At 42.1% G+C, this 26,971-nt stretch overlaps 2 protein-coding genes across 9 annotated transcripts in view; both read right to left on the bottom strand.

Moving 5' to 3' along the window:
* LOC131440051 (mpv17-like protein) overlaps positions 1-26,971 on the bottom strand; it is a 438,206-nt gene that overhangs the window by 252,571 nt on the left and 158,664 nt on the right. Inside the window, exon 1 of one of the 8 annotated variants that reach the window (XM_058611170.1) lies at positions 18,175-18,294. The exons of the other annotated variants lie outside the window; for them this stretch is intronic. The gene's annotated coding sequence lies outside the window, so the exon portion shown is untranslated. Of the gene's footprint in view, positions 1-18,174; positions 18,295-26,971 lie in introns of those variants that run through there. 8 annotated transcript variants of the gene reach the window in all.
* Positions 12,237-13,082, bottom strand: LOC131425913 (uncharacterized). The gene has a single exon (XM_058588207.1). It carries the CDS (start codon positions 13,080-13,082, stop codon positions 12,237-12,239), a length of 846 nt encoding a protein of 281 aa, XP_058444190.1.

The following is a 26,971-nucleotide window of genomic DNA, read 5'->3' as shown; positions in this document are numbered from 1 at the left end:
TTTCAAATGCTTCAAATGCTTCAAATGCTTCAAATGCTTCAAATGTTTCAAATGCTTCAAATGCTTCAAATGCTTCAAATGCTTCAAATGCTTCAAATGCTTCAAATGCTTCAAATGCTTCAAATGCTTCAAATGCTTCAAATGCTTCAAATGCTTCAAATGCTTCAAATGCTTCAAATGCTTCAAATGCTTCAAATGCTTCAAATGCTTCAAATGCTTCAAATGCTTCAAATATATTTTTCGACACATCCATGCAGCGCGAAGTGCGTGGAATCCCGGAACACCTACGCTCGATGGAAATCCCAAAAATATTTACAAGTAAGTTCAGGCATATTGACTCTGAGAAAATATCTTACACGGACGGATCACGAATTGAAGAGGCTACTGGGTTTGGTATATTCAACAATAATGTTTCGGTCTCATTTAAGCTTCAAGAACCTGCATCTGTTTATATAGCAGAGTTAGCAGCAGTTCATTATAGTTTGAGTGTAATCGTCACATTATCTCCAAACCATTATTTTCTTTTCACAGATAGTCTGAGTGCAATTGAAGCTATTCGCTCAAACGCTGCTTGCAAAAATGAACCTTTTTTCTTGGGCAAAATAAAACAGTGCCTGAACGTCATATTGAATAATAATTATCAAATCACAATAGTTTGGGTTCCGGCTCATTGCGCCATTCCAGGCAATGAAAGAGCCGATATTTTAGCCAAACGTGGTGCTATTGAGGGTGAAATTTATGAGAGACCGATTGCTTTCAACGAATTCTATAGCGCGTCTCGCCAAAGAACACTTGCCAGCTGGCAAGCTTCTTGGGATAAAGATGATCTGGGTCGGTGGATGCACTCAATTATTCCTAAAATATCGACAAAGGCATGGTTCAGGGGACTGGATGTGAGCAGAGATTTCATTCGTGTGATGTCCAGACTCATGTCCAATCACTACACGTTAGATGCACATCTCCTTCGAATTGGACTTTCCGAGACTAATCATTGTGCTTGCGGCGAAGGTTACCGCGATATTGACCATGTTGTTTGGACATGCGTGGAGTTTCGTGATGTCAGATCTCAACTAATAAATTCCTTGCGTACCCAAAGTAGACTATCCAATGTCCCAGTTCGCGACATTCTTGCTTGTCGTGACCTTCCATACATGAAACTTCTTTATCATTTCATTAAATCCATTGGAGTTCCAATTTAAATTTTATTTTATGTTAGACAGTTTTCTCTTCCATGAGTTCAACCAATAGCCAACTATAGGATATTGAATATAAGTGGTGAACTGATACAAACAATCTTGAAATAGTTATAAGATCATGTACAAAATAAATGTATTTTATTTAATGTAATTTAAAATAGCAACTCGCTTGATAAAAACAGTGTTTAGATTAACTAATGAGTACCAACATACTAATATGATATTCGAAATTTATTAGGTTTAAACTACTATGTATTGTGGATGCCACGGCGAAGAAAAACTTATGTATATTGCCTATGAAATAAACGTATTTATGAAAAAAAAATGCTTCAAATGCTTCAAATGCTTCAAATGCTTCAAATGCTTCAAATGCTTCAAATGCTTCAAATGTTTCAAATGCTTCAAATGCTTCAAATGCTTCAAATGCTTCAAATGCTTCAAATGCTTCAAATGCTTCAAATGCTTCAAATGCTTCAAATGCTTCAAATGCTTCAAATGCTTCAAATGCTTCAAATGCTTCAAATGCTTCAAATGCTTCAAATGCTTCAAATGCTTCAAATGCTTCAAATGCTTCAAATGCTTCAAATGCTTCAAATGCTTCAAATGCTTCAAATGCTTCAAATGCTCCAAATGCTTCAAATGCTCCAAATGCTTCAAATGTTTCAAATGCTTCAAATGCTTCAAATGCTTCAAATGCTTCAAATGCTTCAAATGCTTCAAATGCTTCAAATGTTTCAAATGCTTCAAATGCTTCAAATGCTTCAAATGCTTCAAATGCTTCAAATGCTTCAAATGCTTCAAATGCTTCAAATGCTTCAAATGTTTCAAATGCTTCAAATGCTTCAAATGCTTCAAATGCTTCAAATGCTTCAAATGCTTCAAATGCTTCAAATGCTTCAAATGCTTCAAATGCTTCAAATGCTTCAAATGCTTCAAATGCTTCAAATGCTTCAAATGCTTCAAATGCTTCAAATGCTTCAAATGCTTCAAATGCTTCAAATGCTTCAAATGCTTCAAATGCTTCAAATGCTTCAAATGCTTCAAATGCTCCAAATGCTTCAAATGTTTCAAATGCTTCAAATGCTTCAAATGCTTCAAATGCTTCAAATGCTTCAAATGCTTCAAATGCTTCAAATGCTTCAAATGCTTCAAATGCTTCAAATGCTTCAAATGCTTCAAATGCTTCAAATGCTTCAAATGCTTCAAATGCTTCAAATGCTTCAAAAGCTTCAAATGCTTCAAATGCTTCAAATGCTTCAAATGCTTGAAAGGCTCCAAATGCTTCAAATGCTTCAAATGCTTCAAATGCTTCAAATGCTTCAAATGCTTCAAATGTTTCAAATGCTTCAAATGCCTCAAATGCTTCAAATGCTTCAAATGCTCCAAATGCTTCAAATGTTTCAAATGCTTCAAATGTTTCAAATGCTTCAAATGCTTCAAATGCTTCAAATGCTTCAAATGCTTCAAATGCTTCAAATGCTTCAAATGCTTCAAATGCTTCAAATGCTTCAAATGCTTCAAATGCTTCAAATGCTTCAAATGCTTCAAATGCTTCAAATGCTTCAAATGCTTCAAATGCTTCAAATGCTTCAAATGCTTCAAATGCTTCAAATGCTTCAAATGCTTCAAATGCTTCAAATGCTTCAAATGCTTCAAAAGCTTGAAAGGCTTCAAATGCTGAAAATGCTAAAATTGATAAATTCGTCATTCCGCCTTTCGTATTTCAACTTTTTATTGGGCTCATGTTGCAATAGTGCTAGGATGTTTGCGAAGTTATTAGGGATTTCGGTATCAATTTTTGTGCTAAATGCACAAAATTTCTTATTTTCACGTTTAGTCTATAAGTGCACTAATGAACCGATAGCGAAACGTGAAAATAGTAAGAAAATACAAAATTATAATTCCTAATTTTTGACAAAAAATTGACTCTGTTGGCTTTTCAATAGCAAAACAGAGTTGGGCCCTACACAGATAAAAATATTTTGTGAATTTACATCTATTTTCATGCACATATTTGGAGCAGGTAATTAAACATAAAATTACTTTACAATTCTGTACGTTTCAATATAATTTAATCGCAAAATAAGTGTTAATTGAAAGATACAGTTATATTCATTGAAAATTCAATGCAATTCAATTTAGTTTTGCATCGATAAAGTTTTCATGTTACTATTGATTTACAACTCGTGTAAATTTCATTATTTCTTTCTGTGTAGTGCTTCCTTATGATTGGCAGAAGACGTTCCTTAAGACACTTTGGTAATCGCATCCACAAACTGCCTGCCATATCAGGAGCTTCTTCGCAAAGCTCGATAATTTCTCCGGGACATAGACTTGGCGACGAAATATGCTTGCCCGAAAAATGGACAAAAGTTGACCTCGACATAAGTTTCGCAATCCACCACGTTGCAATACGATTTTATGAGCAGCTTTGCAGATCTAAACAACACATTATGAATGAGTTACCGAAGAATTTCGGTTTGTCATTTTCATCAAACTTGCTTTCAATGAGCTTCTAGAATCAAAATTCTTTTCCAGGAAACTTTGAAACTGTCGATATCATAAGTTACATTTTAACATTTTGTAATTTTGTTTAAATTCTGAGAAAAAAAACAAGCACCACAAAAAGAAAACTGTGCGTCACGAGACAGAGCAAAAACTGCTGATTATTTAAAGTAATTTCTTCCGTACTTCCATTTCCATTCTCAGCTGTGAGAAACAGAAAGAAACGTAATTAACGACGAAATCGTCTGCAAAAGTCTTAATAAATTACGAATCATGTTCGATGCATTCACAGACAGCGGCCTGGGCCAGGATGGCCATGAAGCCCACCAGCAAAAACTAGGGAAGAAAGAAAGGTGTACTTTACCAACTCGCCAGCGTAGTCCTGGTTTGCCTTCCTTGGCAGTGCGGCGCAATAGCTTCTACAATGTATGACGGTAATTTGGATTTTTTCCCTTCAGGTTGTACCTATCAATTAAAACTTTTTTCTCTCGTTCCATTGCTCGATAGCACACTACTTTACTCGTTCCTTCAGCGCTCGGTGGGCTGTTATCATGAAATTAGGTTTTAATTATGAGCTATGAAACATGCAGCGTGCGGGGCATAATCACGAAGGATTGGGAAACACGGACGGAGGGAGAGAAATCGATAAGCACAAGGTAGTAGAATACCGGGGTGAAATAAGAGATGAAGGAAAAAAAATCTGATCGTGAAGAGGAAAAACAAAATCCACTCACGCGCTGAAAATGCTACCGGAGTTTATTTAGTCGTTAAGATTTTATGGCTTTCGTTACTTCTTTTTTTATGCACCGTTTATCACTCCGTTCGTCTTCACTGAGTCCGGGCAGAGCTCTTATGTATGTACTGATGAAACCCGGATGAATGGCATTAGCATAATACCTTAGGAAACGAATTCTGATCTCGGTTCCCTTTCGGGGTGAGTGCTAGCACTAAGGCATCTCCACATCAATGCTAGGGGAATTTTGCTTCTTGAGATGTTTTTTTTTCTGTTTTGCAGTTGCATTTTACTGGCCTGCACTATTCGAAACATGAGTAGTCATAACAAGTGATCAGCATTCGACCGATGATAAACAAAAACATGTAACTACAAGCACCTACTACTTGAAGGCAGAAAAAAACCATTCGTCATGTTTGATATGATTGGGATAGACGCTGTTTCTAAGGCGAAATCCTATCCGAAAGCTAGTGATTAGAGAAACCGCTGCAAAGAACTACATCTCAGCAGGACAATCGGAAGTGACCAGCTGTTTGCAACAGTCTGTAAAGTGATACGAATGATCTGAATCTAACAATTTTCCCGAATTAAAAAATTTCATTATTTTGCATATTTTTCATATTTCACAGAACAGTATAGCAATCAAACTTGAACCGTATAACCGAAGAAATGTTTGATTTTACTTTTCCATCTACTTTCTCATGTCCAAATTCAAGTCTTAGACAAAATGAATGAGATGACTATATTGCATGCCAGAGCTGCCGTGCTTTTTAATCGAACTGGTATTCGATATAGTCATTTTGCATACATAACTGGACATCGGTTTTTACATTAGGCCATGTAGAATCAAGCTTTCCATGAATCATCATGTTGAGCTACTATGCTGCACTAGCCGATTAATATGAGCTGCCAACCATTGACCAATCGAATACGAAAATAAAATTAGAACTGCTCTTGATTTGCACATTACATAGTTTCACTATGATATTTTTCTCATGTATTCGAAACTTTACTAGAGTCAACAAAATTATAACACTTCACGGATAAAAATCTATTACCGGTAACATGATTTTTTAATCATGAAATCATGAACCATGCCTTCTCATGAAATTTCATAAGCAAAATGATTGATATCATGGAAATTTTCATGAAAGATGATAATAATCATTTTGCTCATGAAATCATGACTTATTATTCATGATAGACATGATTCATGATTTCATGATTTTTAATCATGATACCGACAATGGATTTTTACCCGTGTTGCCTAGATTTGGTTCTATACGCCATGATTCGGACGCAAAGACAGTTGAAACCAGAGGTGAAGTCAACAAATATTTGCTGTGTTTCTGAAATTTATTGATTGAAACAGGTCCGAACGCAGGAATCATTTCAGGGGGTTGGGGGTAGGGGTGTTGGTGGTCAAGGGAGAGTTCAAGGGGGTCAAAAGAAGGGGTGGAGATTCAAGGGGAGTGGTGATTCAAGGGAGGGAGGGGATTCAAAAAGTAAGGATTTTTAATTTAAAAGGAAAGTCAAGTTATTTGCCCTTTTATATGAAAAGTACTATATGTTTCATGAACCTAATGTTGAAAAATCTTCCATGGGGGAAGTTAAAACCCCCAACCCCCAAACGCCAACCCCCCCCCCCCCCCCCCTCCCCTAAATGCTTCACGGTACTACCTGCATTAGTAATGCCATTAGAATAATTGTAGTAATTACGAATACAACTTTTTGAAATTGAATAAAACTAAGATCTTGTTCAGCAACTCGCAGTGTTTGATGCGGAACACATTTTTGTTTTCTATATACGGATGCAAATTAGAAATTCAAGTTACCGAAAAGTAGTCAGGTGTTGTACACTTACATCTCAGTCAATTTTCACTCAATTCGTAATATTATTTCACCAACTGATTATAAATATTTCTGGGCATGGTTTTGTAATTCTTGTATTTTCATATACATATGAATGAAATTGTTATCAATATCAACCAGTAAGCGTCATAGCACTTGGGAAGCGTCATTCTGATTGGTCAGTCAAAGCTAAAGCGAAACGACGAAAACACTTGAATCAGTTAATATAAACGAAATTGTAGATAATGCTTCAGTCTCACACGAAGCATTCCAAGAGAAGGTTGTTACCAGACCGCATACAAGAAGTGATGCAACACGATTGCATTCTCTAACAGACTTGCTTTGATCAAATGTAATTTTCTCGCTTATTAATTTTGACAAATTTGGGAATTGGAAGAACTAAACATGCTCAAGATTGGTTTCAAATTATTTTTGCAGGAACACGTTTTGTCAAGAAACTATTTTTATAGAGCAAAACCTTGGCATTTACATTCCTTTTGTGGAATTTGACATTTCTGTTTCAACATAGTCATCGCAGCCGATTTATAGCGTACAGAATCATTGCATGGCTAGTACTACGATCCTACTGACACTAAGAATCCTTTCGGGTCGGGGCTCGAACATACGACAACTGGCTAGTTAGACCAGCGCCCAATGCATTGTGAACCGTCAACCCGGGTGCCCTTTTTATAGCTTTCATCAAATTCGTAGACTTATGGAGTTTTAGTAGGAGCACTGCATAACGCATTCTACAGCGAAACTTAGTTATAAAAATAATTGCATGCTATCAAAACTTGAATAACAATTTGGTGCAGTGGTTAACCAAATCTCGTGCACTTAAGCAAGCACTATGAATAATTATAACTGCATATATTTCGGCTGCTGGTATAATTTCGTCGTATACAAAACAAAAGGTCTTGTAACCCCACACAAAGTTCTTGAATTTTATTCGAATCCGACTTCCGGTTCCGGATTTACAAGGTGATACGTTTTTTTTTTTATATCATTTATTTTACCCCGGCTTTAACCATTTTGGTCGTTCACCGGGTAGATGTTATAAAATTTAACCGTTTTGGCTTACAGAGTTTCGTGCTTTTATGTTTGTTTTGCTTTCCCATTCCGTTGGGGCCGCGGAAGTCATCCCAAGGGGGTCCAGCCCCCTTGCGGATGGCCCGCAGGTTTTCCTTCTTGGTATCTTTGGTGGGTTCGCCATGGCTGGCTCGCACACCAGGGTCCATCGGCTTTCCTATTTGCTCGTTGACGGTCCGAGTGTCGAAGCTGGTCTGTCCTGCTGGCCGCGTGGAACATCCCCGGCGGATGGCAGCGGGCTGTACCAGTTCATGGCGGCTCCTCGAGCTGTTTCCAATGTTAGCGCTGGGCAGCCTCCCCCGAGGGAGTTTTGTCGTTGAGCATGGAAAGAAACAGAAACGTGGTCAAAAAGCAAGTGAGTGTTCATTAAAAAGCGGTGGGGGAGGGAGACGGGGAGGGGGGGGGGGGGGGGGTTTGAAATGTGTTGGTGAGTGGGTTTCCTGCAGATGTTAGTGCGCTATTCTAGATATAGATCCTGTTAATTCTGCATCGTAGATGGTGGAGCCAAGCCTGGAGAACGGGGGGATGTTATCGAAAGTTAGGAGTTGCGGAGGCGCTATCCATTTGTATCTGCGGCCGAGTTGAGGACGGGTACTGTTTTTTGTTGGGGTTAGTAGGGGATTTGCGTCCGAGAATTTTGATTGTTCAGTGAAGAGATGGTTTTGGGTAATGACAGAAGGGGCATGAAATAATGGGAATAGGATTGGGGGGCGTATTTGTCGGGTGGGGTTTGTGGTTATATTGCTGCTAGACTGTTGTGTGAAGGGCGGTTAAGTCGTGGGTGGTAAAAGTGGGTTTTGTTGGGTGGTAGGTGATGGTGTTATGGAGTGAGAAGAGTAGAATGCTTTGGGGTCATATCTGTGGGGGGTTCTGGTTGTTTTGTTGTTGGGCTGGTGTGTTGAGGCGGGAGATAAAGGTAAGGGTTGTGTAGACTATTTGTTTCGACTGTTAGATGGAGTTGTAGATGTTTCCATCTTTGAGGAGGAGGATTAACGTTATCTCGGCTACGGGGTCGTTCGCAAGGATGTTTCTTATGGATGTGTTTATGTTATACTGTTCACGGAGATTGTGAAACTCCGGACAGTTAACTAAGATGTGCTCAACCGTTAGCTGTATATTGCAGGAGGAGCACGTTGGTGGGGGTTGCCTGGTGAGGTAGTGTGTGCCCCGTCCGTAGCCGAGATAGTACTCGCTGTTCCCGACGGTCAGGGCGGTCCGTCCAAGATGTGAGATCGCCCTTTATTTTGGGCAGTAGGCCGCCGGACGCTCTCCATTGTTGTACGAAGTGGTTGGAGAGTTTGCCTCTGAAGTCCGTCAGTATGTCTGCTGAAGGGACCTCAGAGGTAGCGCGGCGACTTTTCCTGCCCATAGCCGCTAGTGTATCCGCGTTTTCATTGCCCGGGATCCCGCTATGTCCAGGGATCCAGCAGACCGTGACATTGCTGCCACAGTATGTCTCGATCGCCTGGACAAAGGGATGCCTGGATTCTCCCGCCTCCAAAGCAGTGATTACTGCTAGGGAGTCCGAGAAAATCACGGCGTCGGATCCCGGGGGAATGATTTTTATACTTTTTTATTTTATTTTGTTAAATTTCGTCCATCTGACCAACATGGTCTTAATGGAACTGTCTAATTCTAAAAACGAACAAATAACAAGAATAAATACATAGTGGTTAAGTAATAAAATTAAAATTACGGACGGACTGATAGTAAACGCCGACGGAAGCTATTAGAAGTGCGATTGAAGTCGAAGTGCTCGGAGACCTCGTTGAAGTGACGAATTGAAGCAGCTAGAGAGCTATTTGCAGCGTAGTTCGTGAACTGTGGGGTCTCAAACAGTAGAGTTCTCGGTCGAAGTGAGCGGGCAGGAGCATATAGGTTGATTCGAGCCAGCAAGTCTGGCACATCGTACTCAGCAAGCAAGATTTTGGCAACAAAGGTAGCATTTGATGCATTCCTTCTATCAGTTAGGGTGTCGAGACCCAGCAAACGACAGCGGTCGGCGTACGGTGGCAGGTTACGTGGGTCACTCCATGGCAGGTATCGCAGTGCATACCTGACGAATCTGCGCTGCACAGCTTCGAAACGTGCACTCCACACTTCCTGATAGGGACTCCAGACAACAGAAGCAAATTCAAGCAACGAGCGAACCAAGGAACAATACAAGGCCTTGAAACATAGCGGATCACGGAACTCACTCGATATCTTGAACATGAATCCAAGTTGACGATTCGCTTTGTCGATCGTAGTTGAGAAGTGCCGAACGTATGTAAGCCTTTCATCCAAGACGACACCGAGGTCCTTGACGTGGTCGATACGTTGAAGCGGGGTCCCAGCGATGTTATAATCAAACGGAACTGCAGTCCTGGTCCTTCGAAAGCTAATTACAGAACATTTGGCGACACACAAGACCATCATATTACGTTCGCACCAGTCGTTGAAGATGCACAGGAGGTTCTGCAGTTCTCGGCAATCAGCTTGGTTACGAACTACGTGATAAATTTTGACATCATCAGCGAAAAACAATTTTCCTCCACGCTGTAGGACAAAAGCTGCATCATTGACGAATAGTGAGAAGAGTAATGGACCCAGTGTGCTGCCCTGCGGAACTCCTGAACAGTTGGAAAAGCAGTCAGAAGAACTATTTCCAATGCAGACAGATAATTCTCGTTGCACCAGGTATGATCTTAGCCAATCGCAGAATCCAGACGAGCATCCCATTTTTTCAAGTTTAGCTAGCAGAATGTCATGGTTGACTTTGTCGAATGCAGCTTTTAGATCCGTGTAGATCACATCCACTTGCAGTTTGTTGCATATTTGCTCCATGCAGAACGATGTAAAGCTAATGAGATTAGTCTCAACAGAGCGACCCGGAAAGAATCCATGCTGGTAGGGACTAATGTATTGCTTGCAAGATGCAAAGAGTTTTTCGTAAATCAGCGTCTCAAACACCTTGGATTCCACTCCCAGCGAGGTAATGCCACGGTAGTTCACTATATTGCATTTATCCCCTTTCTTAAACACGGGGAACATCGTAGAGCGTTTCCATTCCGATGGAAATTTGTGCAGACGAAGCGACAAGTTGAATAATGCAGAAAGCGGAGCAGCTAAAATGTCGGAGCATTTTTTCAGAACAGCTGAGGGAATTATACTCGGGCCGGGTGAATATGACGACTTGATTTTGCTTATAGCCGTGATAACCATTTGGACATCCACTGCAAACACGTCCATGTCGATGACATTAGCAGGTACATCACGGACTGCTCTGCCTATCTCAGCTTGCGTTGGTGAGTCGTTCGAGAAAACACTCGAGAAGTGTTTCGCAAAAAGACTGCACTTATCAGCAGGGGACACAGCAATGTCATTGTCGAGATGCAGCCTTGACGGGAGACCATTTTCTTTCCTCTTTGTATTGACGAACGACCAGAATCCCTTCGGGTTGCGGCACAGATTCTGTTGAGTGCGATTGACATACCGCTTGTAAAGGAACTTATTGTAGCTGCGATAGTTGTTGCTGGCAACTGAGAAGTTCTGTTTGGTAAGGGGGGATCGTCGGCTACAGAATGCACGAAGAGATTTAGCACGTGCACGCTTCAGTTTCCGCAGAGTGGCGTTTGTCCATGGTGGCTTCCTCGGAGGTTGGGACCTCGGTACAGAGGCAGAGATACAATCTAGGAGAAGGCAATTGAAGCGGGCGACGGCTGAATCGATGTCGGTGTAGTTCAACTCTGCGTTCCAATCGATACGATTTAAGGAACGACGCAGCAGAGCAAGGTCGGTCTTACGAAAATTTAGCCTATCAGCGCCCGAAGTTTCGTCGTAGTGTTGCACAATATCATTTGAGATAGATATATCAAGAGCGGGATGAAAGTTGTCAAGAGCGACGACAACATCAGCAGCTTCATTAACGGCACAATCTAGAAGCGAGTTCGCGCTTGCAAACACCAAGTCCAAAAAGTGAGATTGAAAGTTCGAAACATGGCTTATCTGGCTCAGACCAAGAAAGGCAGCTCCATCGACAAGCAAGCGGCTGGCAGGAGTAGTTGTCGATGCTATCGGATCGGGAAACGCATATCCATGACGAGTGGGTGACCAAACAAGCCCCGGCTGATTAAAATCCCCAAGCATTAAGAGCACATCAGATGGATCAGCTATCGTTGCAGCATATTTAGCAGCATCCAGGTGAAGCTGCATGGTACTGCAGTCATGTCGTCGTTCAGGTGGAATGTACACAGCTCCGACAAATACGTTTCGAGAGAGAAGTTTAATCTTAACCCATATCGTTTCGATCGAAGTGAACCGATCGTCCATGATCAAACCGGAGTACAACGTGTTAGACACCGCGATTAACACTCCTCCGCCACGTGTTCGAATGCTATTAGCTATGCTGCGGTCGCATCTGTAGACGTTGGAACGGTCACCAAATAGTTGAACAGAATTGATTTGCTCGTCCAACCACGTCTCTGAGAACACATAAACATCATAATCGCTATCCAGTGCAGCCAGGTAGACATCGTCCAGTTTTGTCCTCAGTCCCCGAGTATTTTGATAATAAACACGGAGACCGCGTGCGGAGGCAGAGTGAGTTGTACCAATTCGACAAGTTGGGCTGGAAATCGGAAAAGCGTGGGCTTGATGTACAGAAAAAATGCTAGGGTACTCGCCTGAGGGTGGCGGCTGGAGGTCTCTTTCACCGCTCCCGATCGCAGTACCGAGACGGCTCTGATGGCTGGAATCGAGGTCGTCAAGTGCTGATGATGAAGAAATTCTGGTAGGAGACAGAACCGGGTCGGGTGGCTTAGAGACCTCCAACAGGCTTCGTGTCGTGCGTCTCGGTGTCAAGTCCATCGGTGGATGAGAGTTTACTCCATTGGTGAGCCCAGCATCTCTGGAGTTACCAACGGTTGTAACAAAGTTTCGATTCGTGGGACCTTCAGAGCTCTTGGCTTCCAAAAATCCTCCGTGTTTCTCCGATCATCGAATTCTCGGAAGAAGATACCGTTCGGCCAAATGGATGGATCCAAGGCATTGTCCTTAAGTTCACGATCCACTCCGACCTTGAAGGACACGAAGGCCAACGAGGAAAGATCGGCATCTTTTTTGACCAGCTTCTTGACAACAGGATCCGAGCCGGTGACACACTCCTTAACCATAGCAGCGACGTCCTCCTCGGTCACATGTGGAGCAATTCGGGAAAGGTACAGCCAGAATTTGTCCACTGGCTTCGGTACGGTATCCACCGCTTTGACAGCGTCACTGACTTTGCGAGTTCCACTTAGTAAAGCTGACGTAGGCCTTCCACTAGGAGTAGCCTTGTAGCCAGTATCGCGTGGACGTTTACCAGTGAGCCGATTTGACGCTGACTTTGCAGCCGAAGAAGTGTTGAACTGGTCAGACAACGCCTGTAATGCACAATTAGTCTTGTCCAGCTCAAGTTTAAACTCCTTCAGACAGTCGTTGACACAATCCGAGACCGTGGAAACAAGATTCACCGTGGTTAAAGATGAATTCCGTGATTTCAGTTGGTCCAGTGTTGAAATGCAGTCGTTGCAGATCCACAAAAGGTTTGGCGACTGGTTGTTGACAAAATCGAGGTTCGATCTGGTCCATCCGATGCATTTAGTGTGGGCCGTGTGCTCACAAAAGTGACATTTGATGAAATCCAGGCTTTTCACCGACTTAGAGCACTGAACGCAAGATAAATCCATTTTGCAGACTTTGTCGCTCACAAAAAAAAAGTGATCAGTCTTTGTATATATTATCTTCGCACTTAGTCACACAGAGTGTAGCTATTGACACACAGATGTCGCGACGTAACCCGATTTCACCGGGACCGCGAAGATGGTGTAAACAAAAACAGCTGTAATGCCACAAACCGATCAAGTAACACTCACTGGAAATAGTTAATACCGGAATGTAGACACAAAACTTTACTATTTCACAACTGCTTTCGATGTTTAGAGTGATTTTCGCACGACTAACAACCAATAAGAATCGTATTTCACAGAAAAAAAACAAAGAAAAAATATCGAGCTCACGCGCGCAGTAAATAATACCATGCAGTGTTGCCGAAAAAAAAAATACACTCGAGAATAGCAGCAGCTTCCGCCGAGAACACCGAGCAGATGGGATTTAGGCTACGGTGAATGGAGGTATTAGATCCCCAAACACCGAGCCCGGTGCCAGAGTTTGTCCGTGAGCCGTCAGTGAAGAATAAGGGGAACCTTTGAACTTGTCGGCAATGATTTGATTGAAGCATCGTTTCGCAGCTGCTGGTATTGGCTTGGCTCCGAGGGAGGGTGCCATTGAAGTATCGATTCTGGGGAGATCCTGCTGGTACCAGGGTTTCTTCCAGACTCTGTGTAGGCGAGCTAGTTTAGGAAGTCTTTGTCCGGTGAATTCTTGGTACAAAGACTTGGCTATATCCAATAATGTGCAGTTGTTTCCCGATGTTCTCTCCAGGTAACCCATGGCTCTGCGTATGATTGTCCATGCCAAGTGCCATCTGAAAGGTAGTTGGCCCGACTCTACGCACGCTGCCATTGCTGGGGTACTTGGGAGGAGGTTTGAGGCTAGTCTAACGGCCCTGTTGTAGGTAGGGCTCAGAAGTTTAGTGATGTTAGCTCTACCTATGGCCGTTGCCTCTATGCCATAAAAAATTCTACTCCATATCAGAGCTTTGGCAATGTTGATTCCCTGGTGACGGTTCCATTTTGGATGACCGGAACAGATGGACCGGATAAGGTTCAGTCTGGACTCGCAGTCTTTCTTAATTTGTGCGAAGTGATTGGAGAAGTTCAAGTTTCGGTCGAAGGTAACGCCGATAATTTTTGGGGATTCCTTGAACGGCACTTTGATTTGCCCGATCGTTATCGGATGGTCTGTATCTAGGTGTTTTTTCCAACAGAAATGTGAAATAGTACATTTGTTGGGGGCGATATTGAAGCCTACGCTTTCTGCCCATTTGCAGATAGCGTTCGCCGCCTGTTGGATTTTATTTCGGATTCTTTTCCTGGATTTACCGGTGACTAGTATAATAATGTCATCGGCATACACGTAAATCCGCACCCCTTTGGGGACGTGTTTGAAAATGGAGTTGATTCCTATTAGAAATAAGGTGACGGCTAGAACCGACCCTTGTGGGCACTGGGCATTCCGAGAAGAGTTTAGGAATGCCTGTGGTAGTGCCGTGTCATCAGACAGGGATTTGAAGTATTGGCCAATATGGTCTGCTATGATGACCGGGTTGGAGGTGAAATTGTTGTTAACCTTTAGAACGAAGCCCTTGTATCTACGTTTTCCCCTGAGAGCATTTACTCTTCTCCACAGCTCAGTTGTTGAGGAGTCTGATGAAATACCACTAAGAAAGCTGTTCCAGCTGTTTTCCTTAGCTTTGAAAATGGCTTCCCTGGATAAATTCCTTTGGCGACGAAATTCTTGCGCCTTTGCTGCTCTGTCGGGGTGTTCTAGGGGGGTTTTCTTAAGGGCCTGGAGAGCTTTTCTGCGGGCTTTTATGGTTTCGGCTACTTCTGGGCACCACCAATGGACCGCCCTTTTGGGAGGTTTCCCGCTGGTTCGTTGGATGCTTTCATTGGCTGCCCCAAGGATTACATTCTCCAGTTCCTCCGGAGAGAGGTTGGATTGGTTCCTAATCCTTCTTTCTATGGAGGACTCATAGCCTTTCCAGTCTGCACGCTGATGGATCCATACACGGTGTCGAGAAGTGTTGGGCTGTCGCTGGTCTAGTGAAATGATTATTGGTACATGGTCACTGCTACCTGTATCGGTCCAGGTGGACCAACTGCAGGAGCCGACCATGTCTCGCGATGCAATCGACAGATCTATGGACGACTGGTATTCCCCCCTGAAAAAGGTGGGGTTGCCATCATTCAATATGACCGCTCCACATTCCTCGACTGTGTGCATGATCTCGCTTCCGCGGCGGCTGTTTTTTCTTGAACCCCATATGTGGTGGTGGGCGTTGAAGTCACCCAGAACAAGGAAAGGGGGTCGAAGCTGTTGAAGAAGTTTTTTCAGCTTTTTCCCCACCTCTCGAACGCATACCACTGTACATGAGGTTGGCAGATGGATCTTAACTGCGATGGCAATCAAGTCGGTTGTGATCTGACAGGGGGTTGAGGGTACGTCTGTCCTGATCGCAAGGCCGATTGATTGGTGTAGGTTGGTACCAGTGTTGGCACTCCAAGTATAGCAGTGATTTAGCCACGAAGTCGGATTGGTATTTTGGCGAAGGTGCGTTTCTTGGAGTGCTAGAACTACCGGATTGTAGGTGGCTATGAGGTGCTGAAGGTCACCTAGGGAATGATAGAGGCCATTCACATTCCATTGAATGGCCAGCTTTGTCTCATTCGACAAGCCGTCAGGCTCTGAAGAGGACAAGCTCGTGTTGGCAGAAGATGGGGGATGGGAGGAGGTGAGAGAGCTGGTAGAAGAGGATTTGGAGAGGGTGTTAGTGATGTCCGGTGGTGATTGGGGCGGGCCGTCTGGAAAGCGGGACACTTGGTTTTCGTGTTTCCTGCAGCAAGCAGTGATATGCCGGGAGCATCCAGGGATGGGGCTTGAACAAGCTTCTCGATCCCGTGGACGGTGCCCGACGATGTTGGCGTTGTTGGGGCGGTTGGATTCCGTCTCCCCGTCCTGGACCCGTCGACCCACCGAAACTGGTGGGGGGGGGGGGGGCAGGCGCAGGGGGACGGCCACGTTTGTAAGTGCTATTTTTATCTTGCCTAGTCCGACAACCATGTTCCGGTTGTTTGTTCGAGCGGCCCGCACCCGCTTCCTCCCGGCCATCCTGTGAGGGCTCGGGGGAAGACCACCGGTCGCCCGGTATGAGTTGAGGGGGGTGGTGTGTTTCCGATGTTGATATTGTATTGGGATTTTGGGGGTTGGTGGTGGGGACTGGGTAGTTGTTAAATGTGGATGATAGAACGGAAGGGTGGGCGGGAGACGACAAGGTTCGATCGGACAAGGTCCTGATCGGCTCGACGCCTCTCGTCCTCTTGGGGTTCTCGTTTTTATCGTGCGTGTTGATATTGTTGGCTTAGTCCCCTAAAGGGAGCTGTACGCTGAGTTTATTATGTGTGGATGTTGTTTCCTGGGAGTTTAGTCGGATATGTCTATTGCCATGGATGTGGTGGAGCTGGTGGGGGATGATTCACGGCTGGAGAAATCTCGGATAACTGAATCTGATGGGGATGGAAGGTCTGGAAGTTCCGTCATTTTTTGGTCTTGGATTGTAGTGTAAACGGGTTTGGCTTTGGATTTGTTTTCATTCTTCTTCTTTTTCTTTTCACCTTCGGTTGATCCGGAGTCGATCCGCTCGAGTGATCTGCCCTTTCTTGCTTGACGAGTGGGAGATGTGGAAAGAGGTGATGTGCTTTGTTTCGTTGTGTTGTTGTGTTCTGTTTTGTTGTTTTGTTGTGTTGTGTTGTTGTTTGTTGGTGAGATTTTCTTTTTTTGTTGTTGGTTTGTCTTTTGAGGAGCGACTGTTGTGTTGGTTGAGACCGGCAGGGGAGCTTCCTTCTGAGCGGTGTTATTGTTTTTCTGGTTTTTCATCAGTGCGTGTATTTGTTGGCGCATTTCAGCAATTTGTTTGCCCGCGTCCTCAAGTGCTGCGCGGAGTTGTGTTACTTCCGAGTCCTTGGACTCGGCTTGTTTTTGGGCACGGAGGAAGAGGACTTCGGCTTTAAGAAGCGCGATCGTCCTGTCCTTCTCGTCGCCCCCCGGGTTCAGTCGATTTTGCACTTTGTCAGCGTATGAGGACTCAGGCTTGCTCAGTCTCATGAGCGCACGGGCTTCCGGGAAGGAAAGTCCCCTGTCGGTCTTGAGCTTCACAATGGCTTCCTCTTCCAACCATTTGGGGCATTTGCGGTTGCGGGCAAGGTGATCGCCGCCGCAGTTCACGCATCTGGGGGAGTTCGGGCATGGTGTCCCTTCTGTCGTTTCATGGTGTGTGGCACACGATATACAAATTGCTTGATTAGGGCAGAAGCGACTGCCATGCCCGAACCGGCCGCATTGGTAGCAGATCATCGGAGACGGGTAGTACGGTCGAATGGACGTCCGGATCAGACCGATTTTGATGTGCGTTGGACGAACCGAGCCAGAGAAGGAAAGAATGATGAGTGGGGTATTAGATACGGTCCCGTCCTTCCTCTTGGTTATCCGGCGAACGGCGTAAACGTTCTGTTCGCGGAGTTCCTCCAAGAGGGCGTCTTCACTCCAGTCAATAGTGTCCAGGTCGTGTATTACTCCCTGAACAATATTGAGCGTGGGGTGGGGGACGACTTCAACCTTTTGGCCGTTGATTAACTCTTTCAATCCGAGCAGAGCTTCCAGGGTTTTTCGCGAGGTTGTCCTGATCACATATCTCGTACCTCGGGCCTCTTTAGTGGCCGTAATCGTTTTAAGTGGGTCGAAACCCAGAACTCTCTGCACGGATTTTGCGATAACGAAAGGGTTAGGGGGCAGACGCGCCTCCGCCACTCCTTCTTGACCAACTGCGCGCAAAACTAGTGTTTGTTTGTCTATAATGTCTCCAGAGTTCATGAACTCCGGTAGACGGCTACTATTCGCAAGGGAGGGGTATTCATCGGGGGTGCGACGTATGATGTTGCTTGTCTTAGAGCTTGAGGCTATCGCCCCGTCCGGTCATTTGGGTAAGGGTTTAGTTTAGTTTTATCGGGGGTGAGTGGGTGCTTGTATGTCGGGGGGAATTTATATAAGAATAAATATAAAATATAAAAGTAAATAAGGAGAGATGATAAAAGGGGGACTCACTCTAGTAGTCCGATAGTCGCTTAGTGCTTATCGGCAGGCTCTGCAAATGCCGGGCTGATCCGACCGATGTCACTCTTCGAATGCAGCAACACACCGCTGCTCAAGATGGCCGTCCGTTTTGCTGGATGCCACTCTCTTCCTGGTATCACGATCTTATCCGATGATCGAGTGGTGAATTGTGTCACTAACACTAATCGAAATGCCAATGTCTATTGGTCTCACTTTAATATGCACTGGTATTCCTTTGTTTCAGCCGTCCATGCGGTTTCTATATAAATTGGGTTATGCCGGGTGGCTGAGCCCGTGCTCCGGAGCCAAACGGCGATGGCTGTCCGGAGCACGTTTTTATTCACTGTGAAATGATGAGATTTGTTTTTTTTTTCAACTTAAACTGCACACTGTTCACTTTTATTTGATCGAGAGACGGTTGGTCAGCGCGGAAATACCTTATTGGTATTATCAAATAACGACTAATGCTGGCGAAACTATTAACTTGGAATTTCACTAGCGGAGCTAACGCGGGAATGATCCGAAGCGTTCTAGTGTTCGGAGCGAACTGACAAGGTGATATGCCAAAAAAAAGAAAATAAGTGCACTTACTTTTCTCAGCTATGGATAAACCGATTCTTACAAACTTAGATTCAAATGAATGGAACAAACTTTATATAGGACTAAAGTTTCTGAATTTAATTTTGATCCGACTTCCGGTTCCGGAGTTACAGTGTGGTAAGTGAAAAAACTCTTATTTCAAATTACTTCCTTATTTTTCTCAGAGATGGCGTGACTGATTTCAACAAACTTAGATTCAAATGAAAGGTCTTATGGTCATCCGGATTTGACTTCCAGCTCCAGAATTATAGCGTGAAGTGTGTTTAAAATTGGATACCGTCACTTGAAGCGACAAAACAAACCTCTTGAAAAATTTCTCAACTTGCCACTAAACTATTTCAATCGGTAGTCATTGTCAATAGACAACCAAACAACCCGTTTCCGGCTATGCTGGTTCTCGGTTTCTGATTCCGGAAGCACCGGAAATACAAAGTAAAATAATTTCTAAACTTGCCTCAAAACTATTCCAATTGGTAGTCATTGTCAGTAGACGGCCAAACATTAATTTGACTGTCCTTGTTCTTGGGTTTTTGATGAACGACCGAAGATTGTAGCCATAGACTCAGAAATGGATCCCAGTCACTTTTCTCGAACCAACTTTGATTATACCTGTTCCCAGATTCCGGTTTCGGAAGAACCCCCTTTCGTTTCCTCAGAGATGGCATTACTGTTCTGAGTACTGTTTCACTCTGTAGGTTATACTAGTTTGTTAGTTTACTTTTTCCAATATAATTCTAAAATAGTCACAACGATTTAAATTTATTAAAACATATTCCTCTTATTACTTAAATATCATCTTAGGTAATTCGCCATTAATTATGAAATCTACTCGGAAATATTATTTAAAAAAAACGACTTACTTTAATAATAAAATAAGCTGTTATTTTCAGCCATTTTGTTGATAATTTCATAAAGTATTTCGAGTTTGTTTGTATCATTACATAATTTCTATTCTAATTTAGCTATTGGTTGAACTCATGGTCGCAGCTGGAATCAGAACTAAGTCTTAAAAGGGTCCTTTATTAAATTGAAACTCCAATTATCTTTATGAAATGATAAAGAAGTTTCATGTTAGACATCACGATACTCCACGCATGTCCAAACGACATGATCAATATCCCGATAACCTTCGCCACAAGCACAATGATTAGTCTCGGAGAGCCCAATTCGAAGGAGATGTGCGTCTAACGTGTAGTGATTGGACATGAGTCTGGACATCATACGAATGAAATCCCTTCTCACATCCAGTCCCCTGGACCATGCTTTTGTCGATATTTTAGGAATAATTGAGTGCATCCACCGACCCCGATCATCTTTATCACAAGAAGATTGCCAGCTGGCAAGTGTTCTTTGGCGAGTCGCGCTATAGAATTCGTTGAAAGCAATCGGTCTCTCATAAATTTCTTCCTCAATAGCACCACGTTTGGCTAAACTATCGGCAACTATGGAGCAATGAGCCGGGACCCAGACTATAATGATTAGATAGTCGTTCAGGCACTGTTTTATTTTACCCCAAAAAAACGGTCCATTTTTGCCAGCAACGTTTGAGCGGATGGCTTCAATTGCACTCAGGCTATGTGTAGAGGAAATAATGGTTTGGAGATATAATGAACTATAATGAACTGCTGCTAACTCTGCTATATAAACCGATGCAGGTTCTTGAAGGTTGAATGAGGCCGAAACATTATTGTTGAACATACCAAACCCTGTCGCTTCTTCAATTCAATTCAAAATTATTTTGAAGTATGCCACACATTTATGTATGATAATATGTGAGATATGAGAAAGGCATAATTACACCATTAGGTGGATTAAAACAGGTTTTTTATTTATTACTCCGGGTATGCTTTCATACTTTTTTGCAGTTATTAGAGAATCCAGTCAAACGTCAGACATATTTTATATTAAAATCTTGCAAAAATTTCTGTTGGAAACTGCGGTTTAGCTTTTTTGTTTTTCAAATAAACTGTTTGGAGAAAAATTTTATATACAAATTAGGTATTGTAGTAGTAGCGAAATTAATTAATATAGATATAGATATTTCTATTAACATTAAACCAAGTAGTTAGGCGAGAACATTTTTATGTCTTTCATAGTTCTAAGCGCATAATCTAAAATATATTCGATTATGTTATTCTATAGCATTCTTTGCATGGTACACAATTTTAGTAGTGATTTTATGCCAATGTCTGCATTTTACCCATCAATCTATCACAATGGCACTTTATACGGGAGGTTCAAAGTGCAATCCGGTTTGCAAGCTGAAGTTACGATTTTTATAATAAAAATGTATTTTGTTTGTAACGCATATAATGACCATGATGAATTTTCATGACGTGGAAGAAGTATTGCTCATGATTCGAATCATTTTGATCATAAATTTATGAATAATTGTCATGCTTTCATGAAAGGATAGAAAGATTTGTTTCATGTTTTTTTTTGCCTTTCTCTTTTGCCCTTTTCATGTAGAAAGGCTATGCAATCGCTGGGAAAACCAAGTGTTATATACCATTCGACTCAGTTTATCGAGATCACAAAATGTCTGTGTGTATGTGACGAAAAATGTCACTCAATTTTCTCGGAGACGGCTAAGCCGATTTTCAACTCAGATTCAAATGAAAGGTCTTATAATTTCATAGACTGCTATTAAATTGTATCCCGATCCGACTTCCGGTTCCGGAATTACAGGAATTAGTCACACGCGTTTCTCGGGGATGGCTGAAACGATTTTTACAAACTTGAATTCAAATGAAACGTCTTATGGCCACATACAATTTTCTTGAATTTCATTTGTATCCGACTTCCGGTTCCGGAATTACAAGGAGATACGTGCAAATTTATGAAAAAATGCGGACTCAATTTTCTCGGAAATTTCTTAACCAATTTTCACAAACCAAGAAGCAAATAAAAAGTATTAAAATTCTTTAAAAAGTTCCCGAAAAGTTGATCCAGATCCGACTTCCGGTTCCGGAATTAAGGTGCGATTAGTGAAAACAATTTCATGAGTATTTTTTCACAACCGATGACGAAACGAGATGAACATTTTTATAAACTTTACTTATAAATTCATCTAGTTGGCAGATTTGTCAGTTAGTGAATATATAAAACTACTTTAGGTCTTTTAGTCCCCGGTTTCCGCTTCCGAAAGCACCGATAATAGTGAAGAAAAGCTTCAAAAACGGAACTCACTTCGATTTCTCAGCCACGGTTAAACCGATTTTCACAAATCATGATTCAAATTAAAGCGCTTATTATCTGAAAAAATACAGTGCAATTTCATTCAGATCCGACTTCCGGTACCGAAACTATAGGGCGATGAGTGTCAATACATTCAAATCGTCATTCAAAATGACGATGCAACACAGGTACGCGTCGGTACGTGCGGTACGGAAGAAAAAACACCATCGGCTTTGATCCGATCGCAGCGTGCTTTGTTCAAATTCAGGTTCCTGATCTACAGGGTTAAGTGTGTTTAATCTTGTCGTTTTTGCTTAAGAAAACTGAAACTGACCCAGGGTAGTTTCATCAAACAAACACTTTTTCCGAAACTGTGTTGGGTTCGCACTTAGCAATGGGGGTTTGAGCAAACCTGATATACAAATCAGGTTCGAAACGGACTCGATTTTCAGTACAACAACGTTGAAATTAGGTTCGGAACTAGCTTCAAACAAACTGTTTGACAGCAGTTAGGGTCAGTGTTGGTGATTGCCGAAAATTTGACAGAAGTGGCTATATTGCTATCTACATTGTATACAACATTTTGAATCCGGTAGAAGATGCTACAAGAAATCGTGTCTCTCAATGCATGAACCGTGAGAGAATTTTTCTATATTTCTTCGCTCCACTTCATACTCAGAGTATTTCACGGCCCTTTAAAAAAATTGTGGAATTTCCCAACAAAGAATCGCAAGTTGACAATTATCGCAGAAAATCGCATCGATGATTCGACTTGATGATTCTCATACTAGGTTGCAATTTTTTAAAACCTTTGTGTGGAATATTCACATACATTTTCATAGACACAATTTATACAAAGGTTATACTCAGATAGTTAGAATAAGCGGCAATAGTAAAATGATTCTATCGCAATTATCCACTGCGCATACAGAATCAGATCGCGAAACGAGAATAAGCGACCGTTTGTTGCTTCAGAGAGAATCCTCACAGCAGCGTGCTAACTTTTGATTCTCAGAAATGCCATCGAGAGAAATTCGCTCTGGCACTGATGTCTATTCTATGTTATTCTAGCCATACCGAGTTTTTGTTGCTTCGATGATATCCGTATCTCTTAGATGGCATTGATTGAATCGTGTGAAGAGTTGCTAGCGAGCGTTCTTTGATACGATAAAAGCCATCCTTGGTTAGGGTGTAAACTGGGTTAGGTTTGGCATCAAACGAAAACGACATCAATGAAAATAAACAAAAATCATTCAGTGCGATGATGAAAAATAAAGAAAAAAATTTATTAACTTGACATCAATGTTTACAAATTGAAAAGGATTGTTCACACCGAAAGAAAGTTTCTTATTTTATTCAAGATTGAAAAAAAAATTCTTGACAGAATTTTCTAGTAATATTTTTGAAAACATAAGTAATAAGAGAAAGCCATCATTACACCACTAGGTGGTTTAAAAATGTTTTTAATAACAACGATAACGGATTTCTTTCCGTGGGCTTATTTTCAACAATACGATCCACAAACGACATCTTTTTATACTACTCCAACATTGAAAGTTATCCGATTCGCTATGTTTTCATTTTCAGCTTTGTTCGGAAGTTCATCCATCCCTTACAACCGGCGCGAATAAAAGTTATAATTGAAAGAAAATAATGCTTTAACGATGTTCTGTTGATGCTTATCAGCTCTAAGCTGGGGAAGATACGTAATGTAAAATTATCATCGCGACACAAGAAGACTCTTAGCAAAGACTCATGCGCATAAGTTAAATGTTGAAGTAATTGAAAAACTGCATTTCAAAAGAGGCGAAATTAGATGATCTATTAAGCTCCCTCTCTGTTTATAAAAGAAGCTCAATTTTTTTATGCATTTCTCAAAGAAGAAGCTTAAAGTTGCCTGTTTTCTTGTTGGCACCTGAGTTTAATAATGTACTTCCTCGTCCATCATTATCAAATAAATTTATCTTAATACCGAAGCTAATTCACAATCGCACCTCTATCAATGCGAGCGTGGTTGGGTTCGACGTCGATCTTTGGAAAACTAATTACAACTTCACGACCGGGTCGGGTTTTGTCTGTATACACAACAACAATAAAAACTAATTATAGAACAAACAACACAACGGCTGCCATTTCACGTGGCTCTTCCGGCCTAACGACAAGGTAAACATTGAGTCTAATTGCCTTTATCGGAACATTTTCCAGACCGACGCGACGCACATCCAACGGATACACGCCTTAACAGTAGCAAGGAACGGTCGGGAAGGATTATATTCCAATTCCTTGCGCGTTTTTTACATTCTATTCTATTTGTGTACAACTCTTGATTGGCTCGCTTTATGATGGGAATTTAAAACGAAAATAATTTTCCGGAATCCTCTGCTAATCACCCTTCGTTTGCCATTGGACCACATGTTCCTGCGCTTTTCATTGAGTAATGCAGCTTTAATGTGTCATAAGAAAATACCGTGGTCATATGCGTTAATCGTACTCAATGTTTCTCAATGCACGGCACACCGCGCTAAAACCCGAACAGAACGCACTGAGCCCAGTTGAAACAGTACCGAATCCGAACAGCAGGGAGCAAAAAAAGCGTTTACAATTTCTAAGCAGGGCAGAAACATGTACGTCACGCAAACGGAGCGTAATAAATCATGAATGTCATATTAAATCGCACTACTCCGTTTCACAGGCCCACGAATGAGCAACCGACGCGACGGTGGGGTGTCCCGGCATACCACACACACACAAGGCGAACTCGCGCCCATTCAGTGTGGGTGGCGACGGTGGCCGGTGGAAATCGATCTTCGTCGATTGCTAGTTAGCTGATCCCGTTCTGTTGCATTCAACAATGTAACATGTACCTTGAGGTGGGAAAATTTCCTAGCATTTTGTGTAATTTTCCTAGCGTTTTGTGTAAGGATGCCAACTAAGGTTTCATGGATGTTTCAAATTGAAACAAAAAAAAATAAATTAAGAACACAGAGGATGACTTCTGCACCATCCATTTCCGACCGTCGCACCAATCGCATTAAACCATGTTTAGCGAATATGACGCACGGAATGCCAGTGGCACCGTCACACGTACGTTTGGCAGCCATTCCGTGAAGAACGGCACGCGTTCACCCGGCTTCGTAATCGGTAATCACGTTGGCAAACAAAAGTAAATAAATACCAGCACCGGCAATAAAATATGTGGCAACAAAATTATAAATGAGACTTCTCTATAGCGAAGAACCATCAACGGGTGTGTGCTGCGGGGTTTTGCTGCGAGTCGTACAACCGACCCCTCATCTCCCTCGCTCGACGGAACGGCGGTAAGATGTGTTCTGTTTACCGATCACTTCTTCCTTCCGCAGACAGAGCGCGGCAGTCCGACAGGCTCTTAAAGTTCTAATGTGCCTATGGGTATCGGAACATGGTAAATACAAAGTGGTTCAACGGTGTTCCGTGTGCAGAATATGGAACAAAGTTTTTCCTCTCACTCTCTCCGCGTATGTTTGCTGGTTTACTTGTTTGCTAATGGGTTTTCTTCACCCTGGCACAGACTGTACGGTTGTAATAGGATAAATACGGCATAATTTCTATTTGCCTTCGATATTACGGTAATGAGAGCTGTCGTGAGTCACAGACGCAAAGGGAACGGTTTGGTTTGGCGTTACGTGGGCCATACGGTTGATGCTAGTTTCTAACAGCAGAACTACCCACCCAACACGGAGCTGAGACTTTGATTGATGGGTGGAGATAATTCAGCCTACAGTTTTCGTTGAGCGGCTGGAAAAAAACGATGGGTCGATTATGTATGATATGCTGAATGAAAGGAACGGTTTCAGGAATCGGCACAGGAGGTTGACAAACAATTATTTGCTTTTCGTTTGTCTTTGATCTATAATTCGAGTTGTAATATTGTTGCAACAGCTTTAAAAAGGGCACAATTCCCGAAACATTATTCTTGTAATTCTCCGTTTAATTAATGTTTCGGGGATGATTTGCAGTAATAAATTTGATTAATTTTAACCTAAAATGATGCGCAGTTACCAAGAGCCTGCACAACTCCATATTAGTGGAAATTTTCTCCGAAATGGCACGCCTTCGCCGGGTCTGCTGAAGACTTTTGTATCAATCGGAACAACCAGCACGATTTGTACAAACTTCGGTTCAAATGAATTGTCCTATGGCTCCATAACCTGCTATTGAATTGAATATCGATCTGACTTCCGGTTCCGGAGATACAGTGTTATAGGCATCCAAAAAAAATGGAAAAAGGTGCTATCGATCTCGATATTGATTTCCACAAACTAAGATTCGAATCAAAGGTCTTAAAGTTCTTTAAAAATTTCTGGAACATTCCATCCAGATCTGTCTTCCGGGTTCGGAACTAACCCAAGTAGCACACGTTATTACACTTCAATGACAGTTACTTATATGACACAAATTCATGGAACAGGTAGAAGACTTTGCAACGTGCATTATAACTGCTATGTGCGACTTACCAAGGGTTGCCAAACAACTTCTCAGTAAAGAATATTTGATTTGATTCAGCGCGCACATCAGTCTCAATGAAACAGAAAATATAAGTTTTTGTCAAGTTACAATTTGTTGATGTTTTTCCCATTCAACATTTACGACCAAAAATTGGCATCCGATGATGAGAGCTAAAATATAGAATTCAATATTCTTTAAACTCACTATATCTACTCAAAATCCAAGTGCTGTTCGATATTTATGGTGAAGTTGATCATTGTACTTATTGAAAACGTGCGCGCCTTCGATATTTTGGGTTTCAGAACATCGACATACGAAATAATATTCATATTTGTATTCCCGTCATATGAAATTTACAACTAAAAAGCCGAAATGTGTTCAATTTGAACTTTTTTGTGATTAATATGAGTTTTACCTTTTTTTATATATATAAAAAATAGGTATAGATTTCGCTCAAACTTTCGAAAAATTTTCCGAGGCCCGGAGGGCCGAATGTCATATACCAATCGATTCAGCTCGACGAACT

Source organism: Malaya genurostris, chromosome 1 (genome assembly GCF_030247185.1).
Source record: "Malaya genurostris strain Urasoe2022 chromosome 1, Malgen_1.1, whole genome shotgun sequence".
Classification (NCBI taxonomy): domain Eukaryota; kingdom Metazoa; phylum Arthropoda; class Insecta; order Diptera; family Culicidae; genus Malaya; species Malaya genurostris.
Note: the sequence above shows the minus strand (reverse complement) of the source record. Positions and strands in the feature narration are given on the sequence as shown.

Excerpts from the sequence above, each read along its gene's own strand:
- LOC131425913 (XM_058588207.1), bottom strand. The coding sequence starts at position 13,082 with ATGGATTTATCTTGCGTTCAGTGCTCTAAGTCGGTGAAAAGCCTGGAT.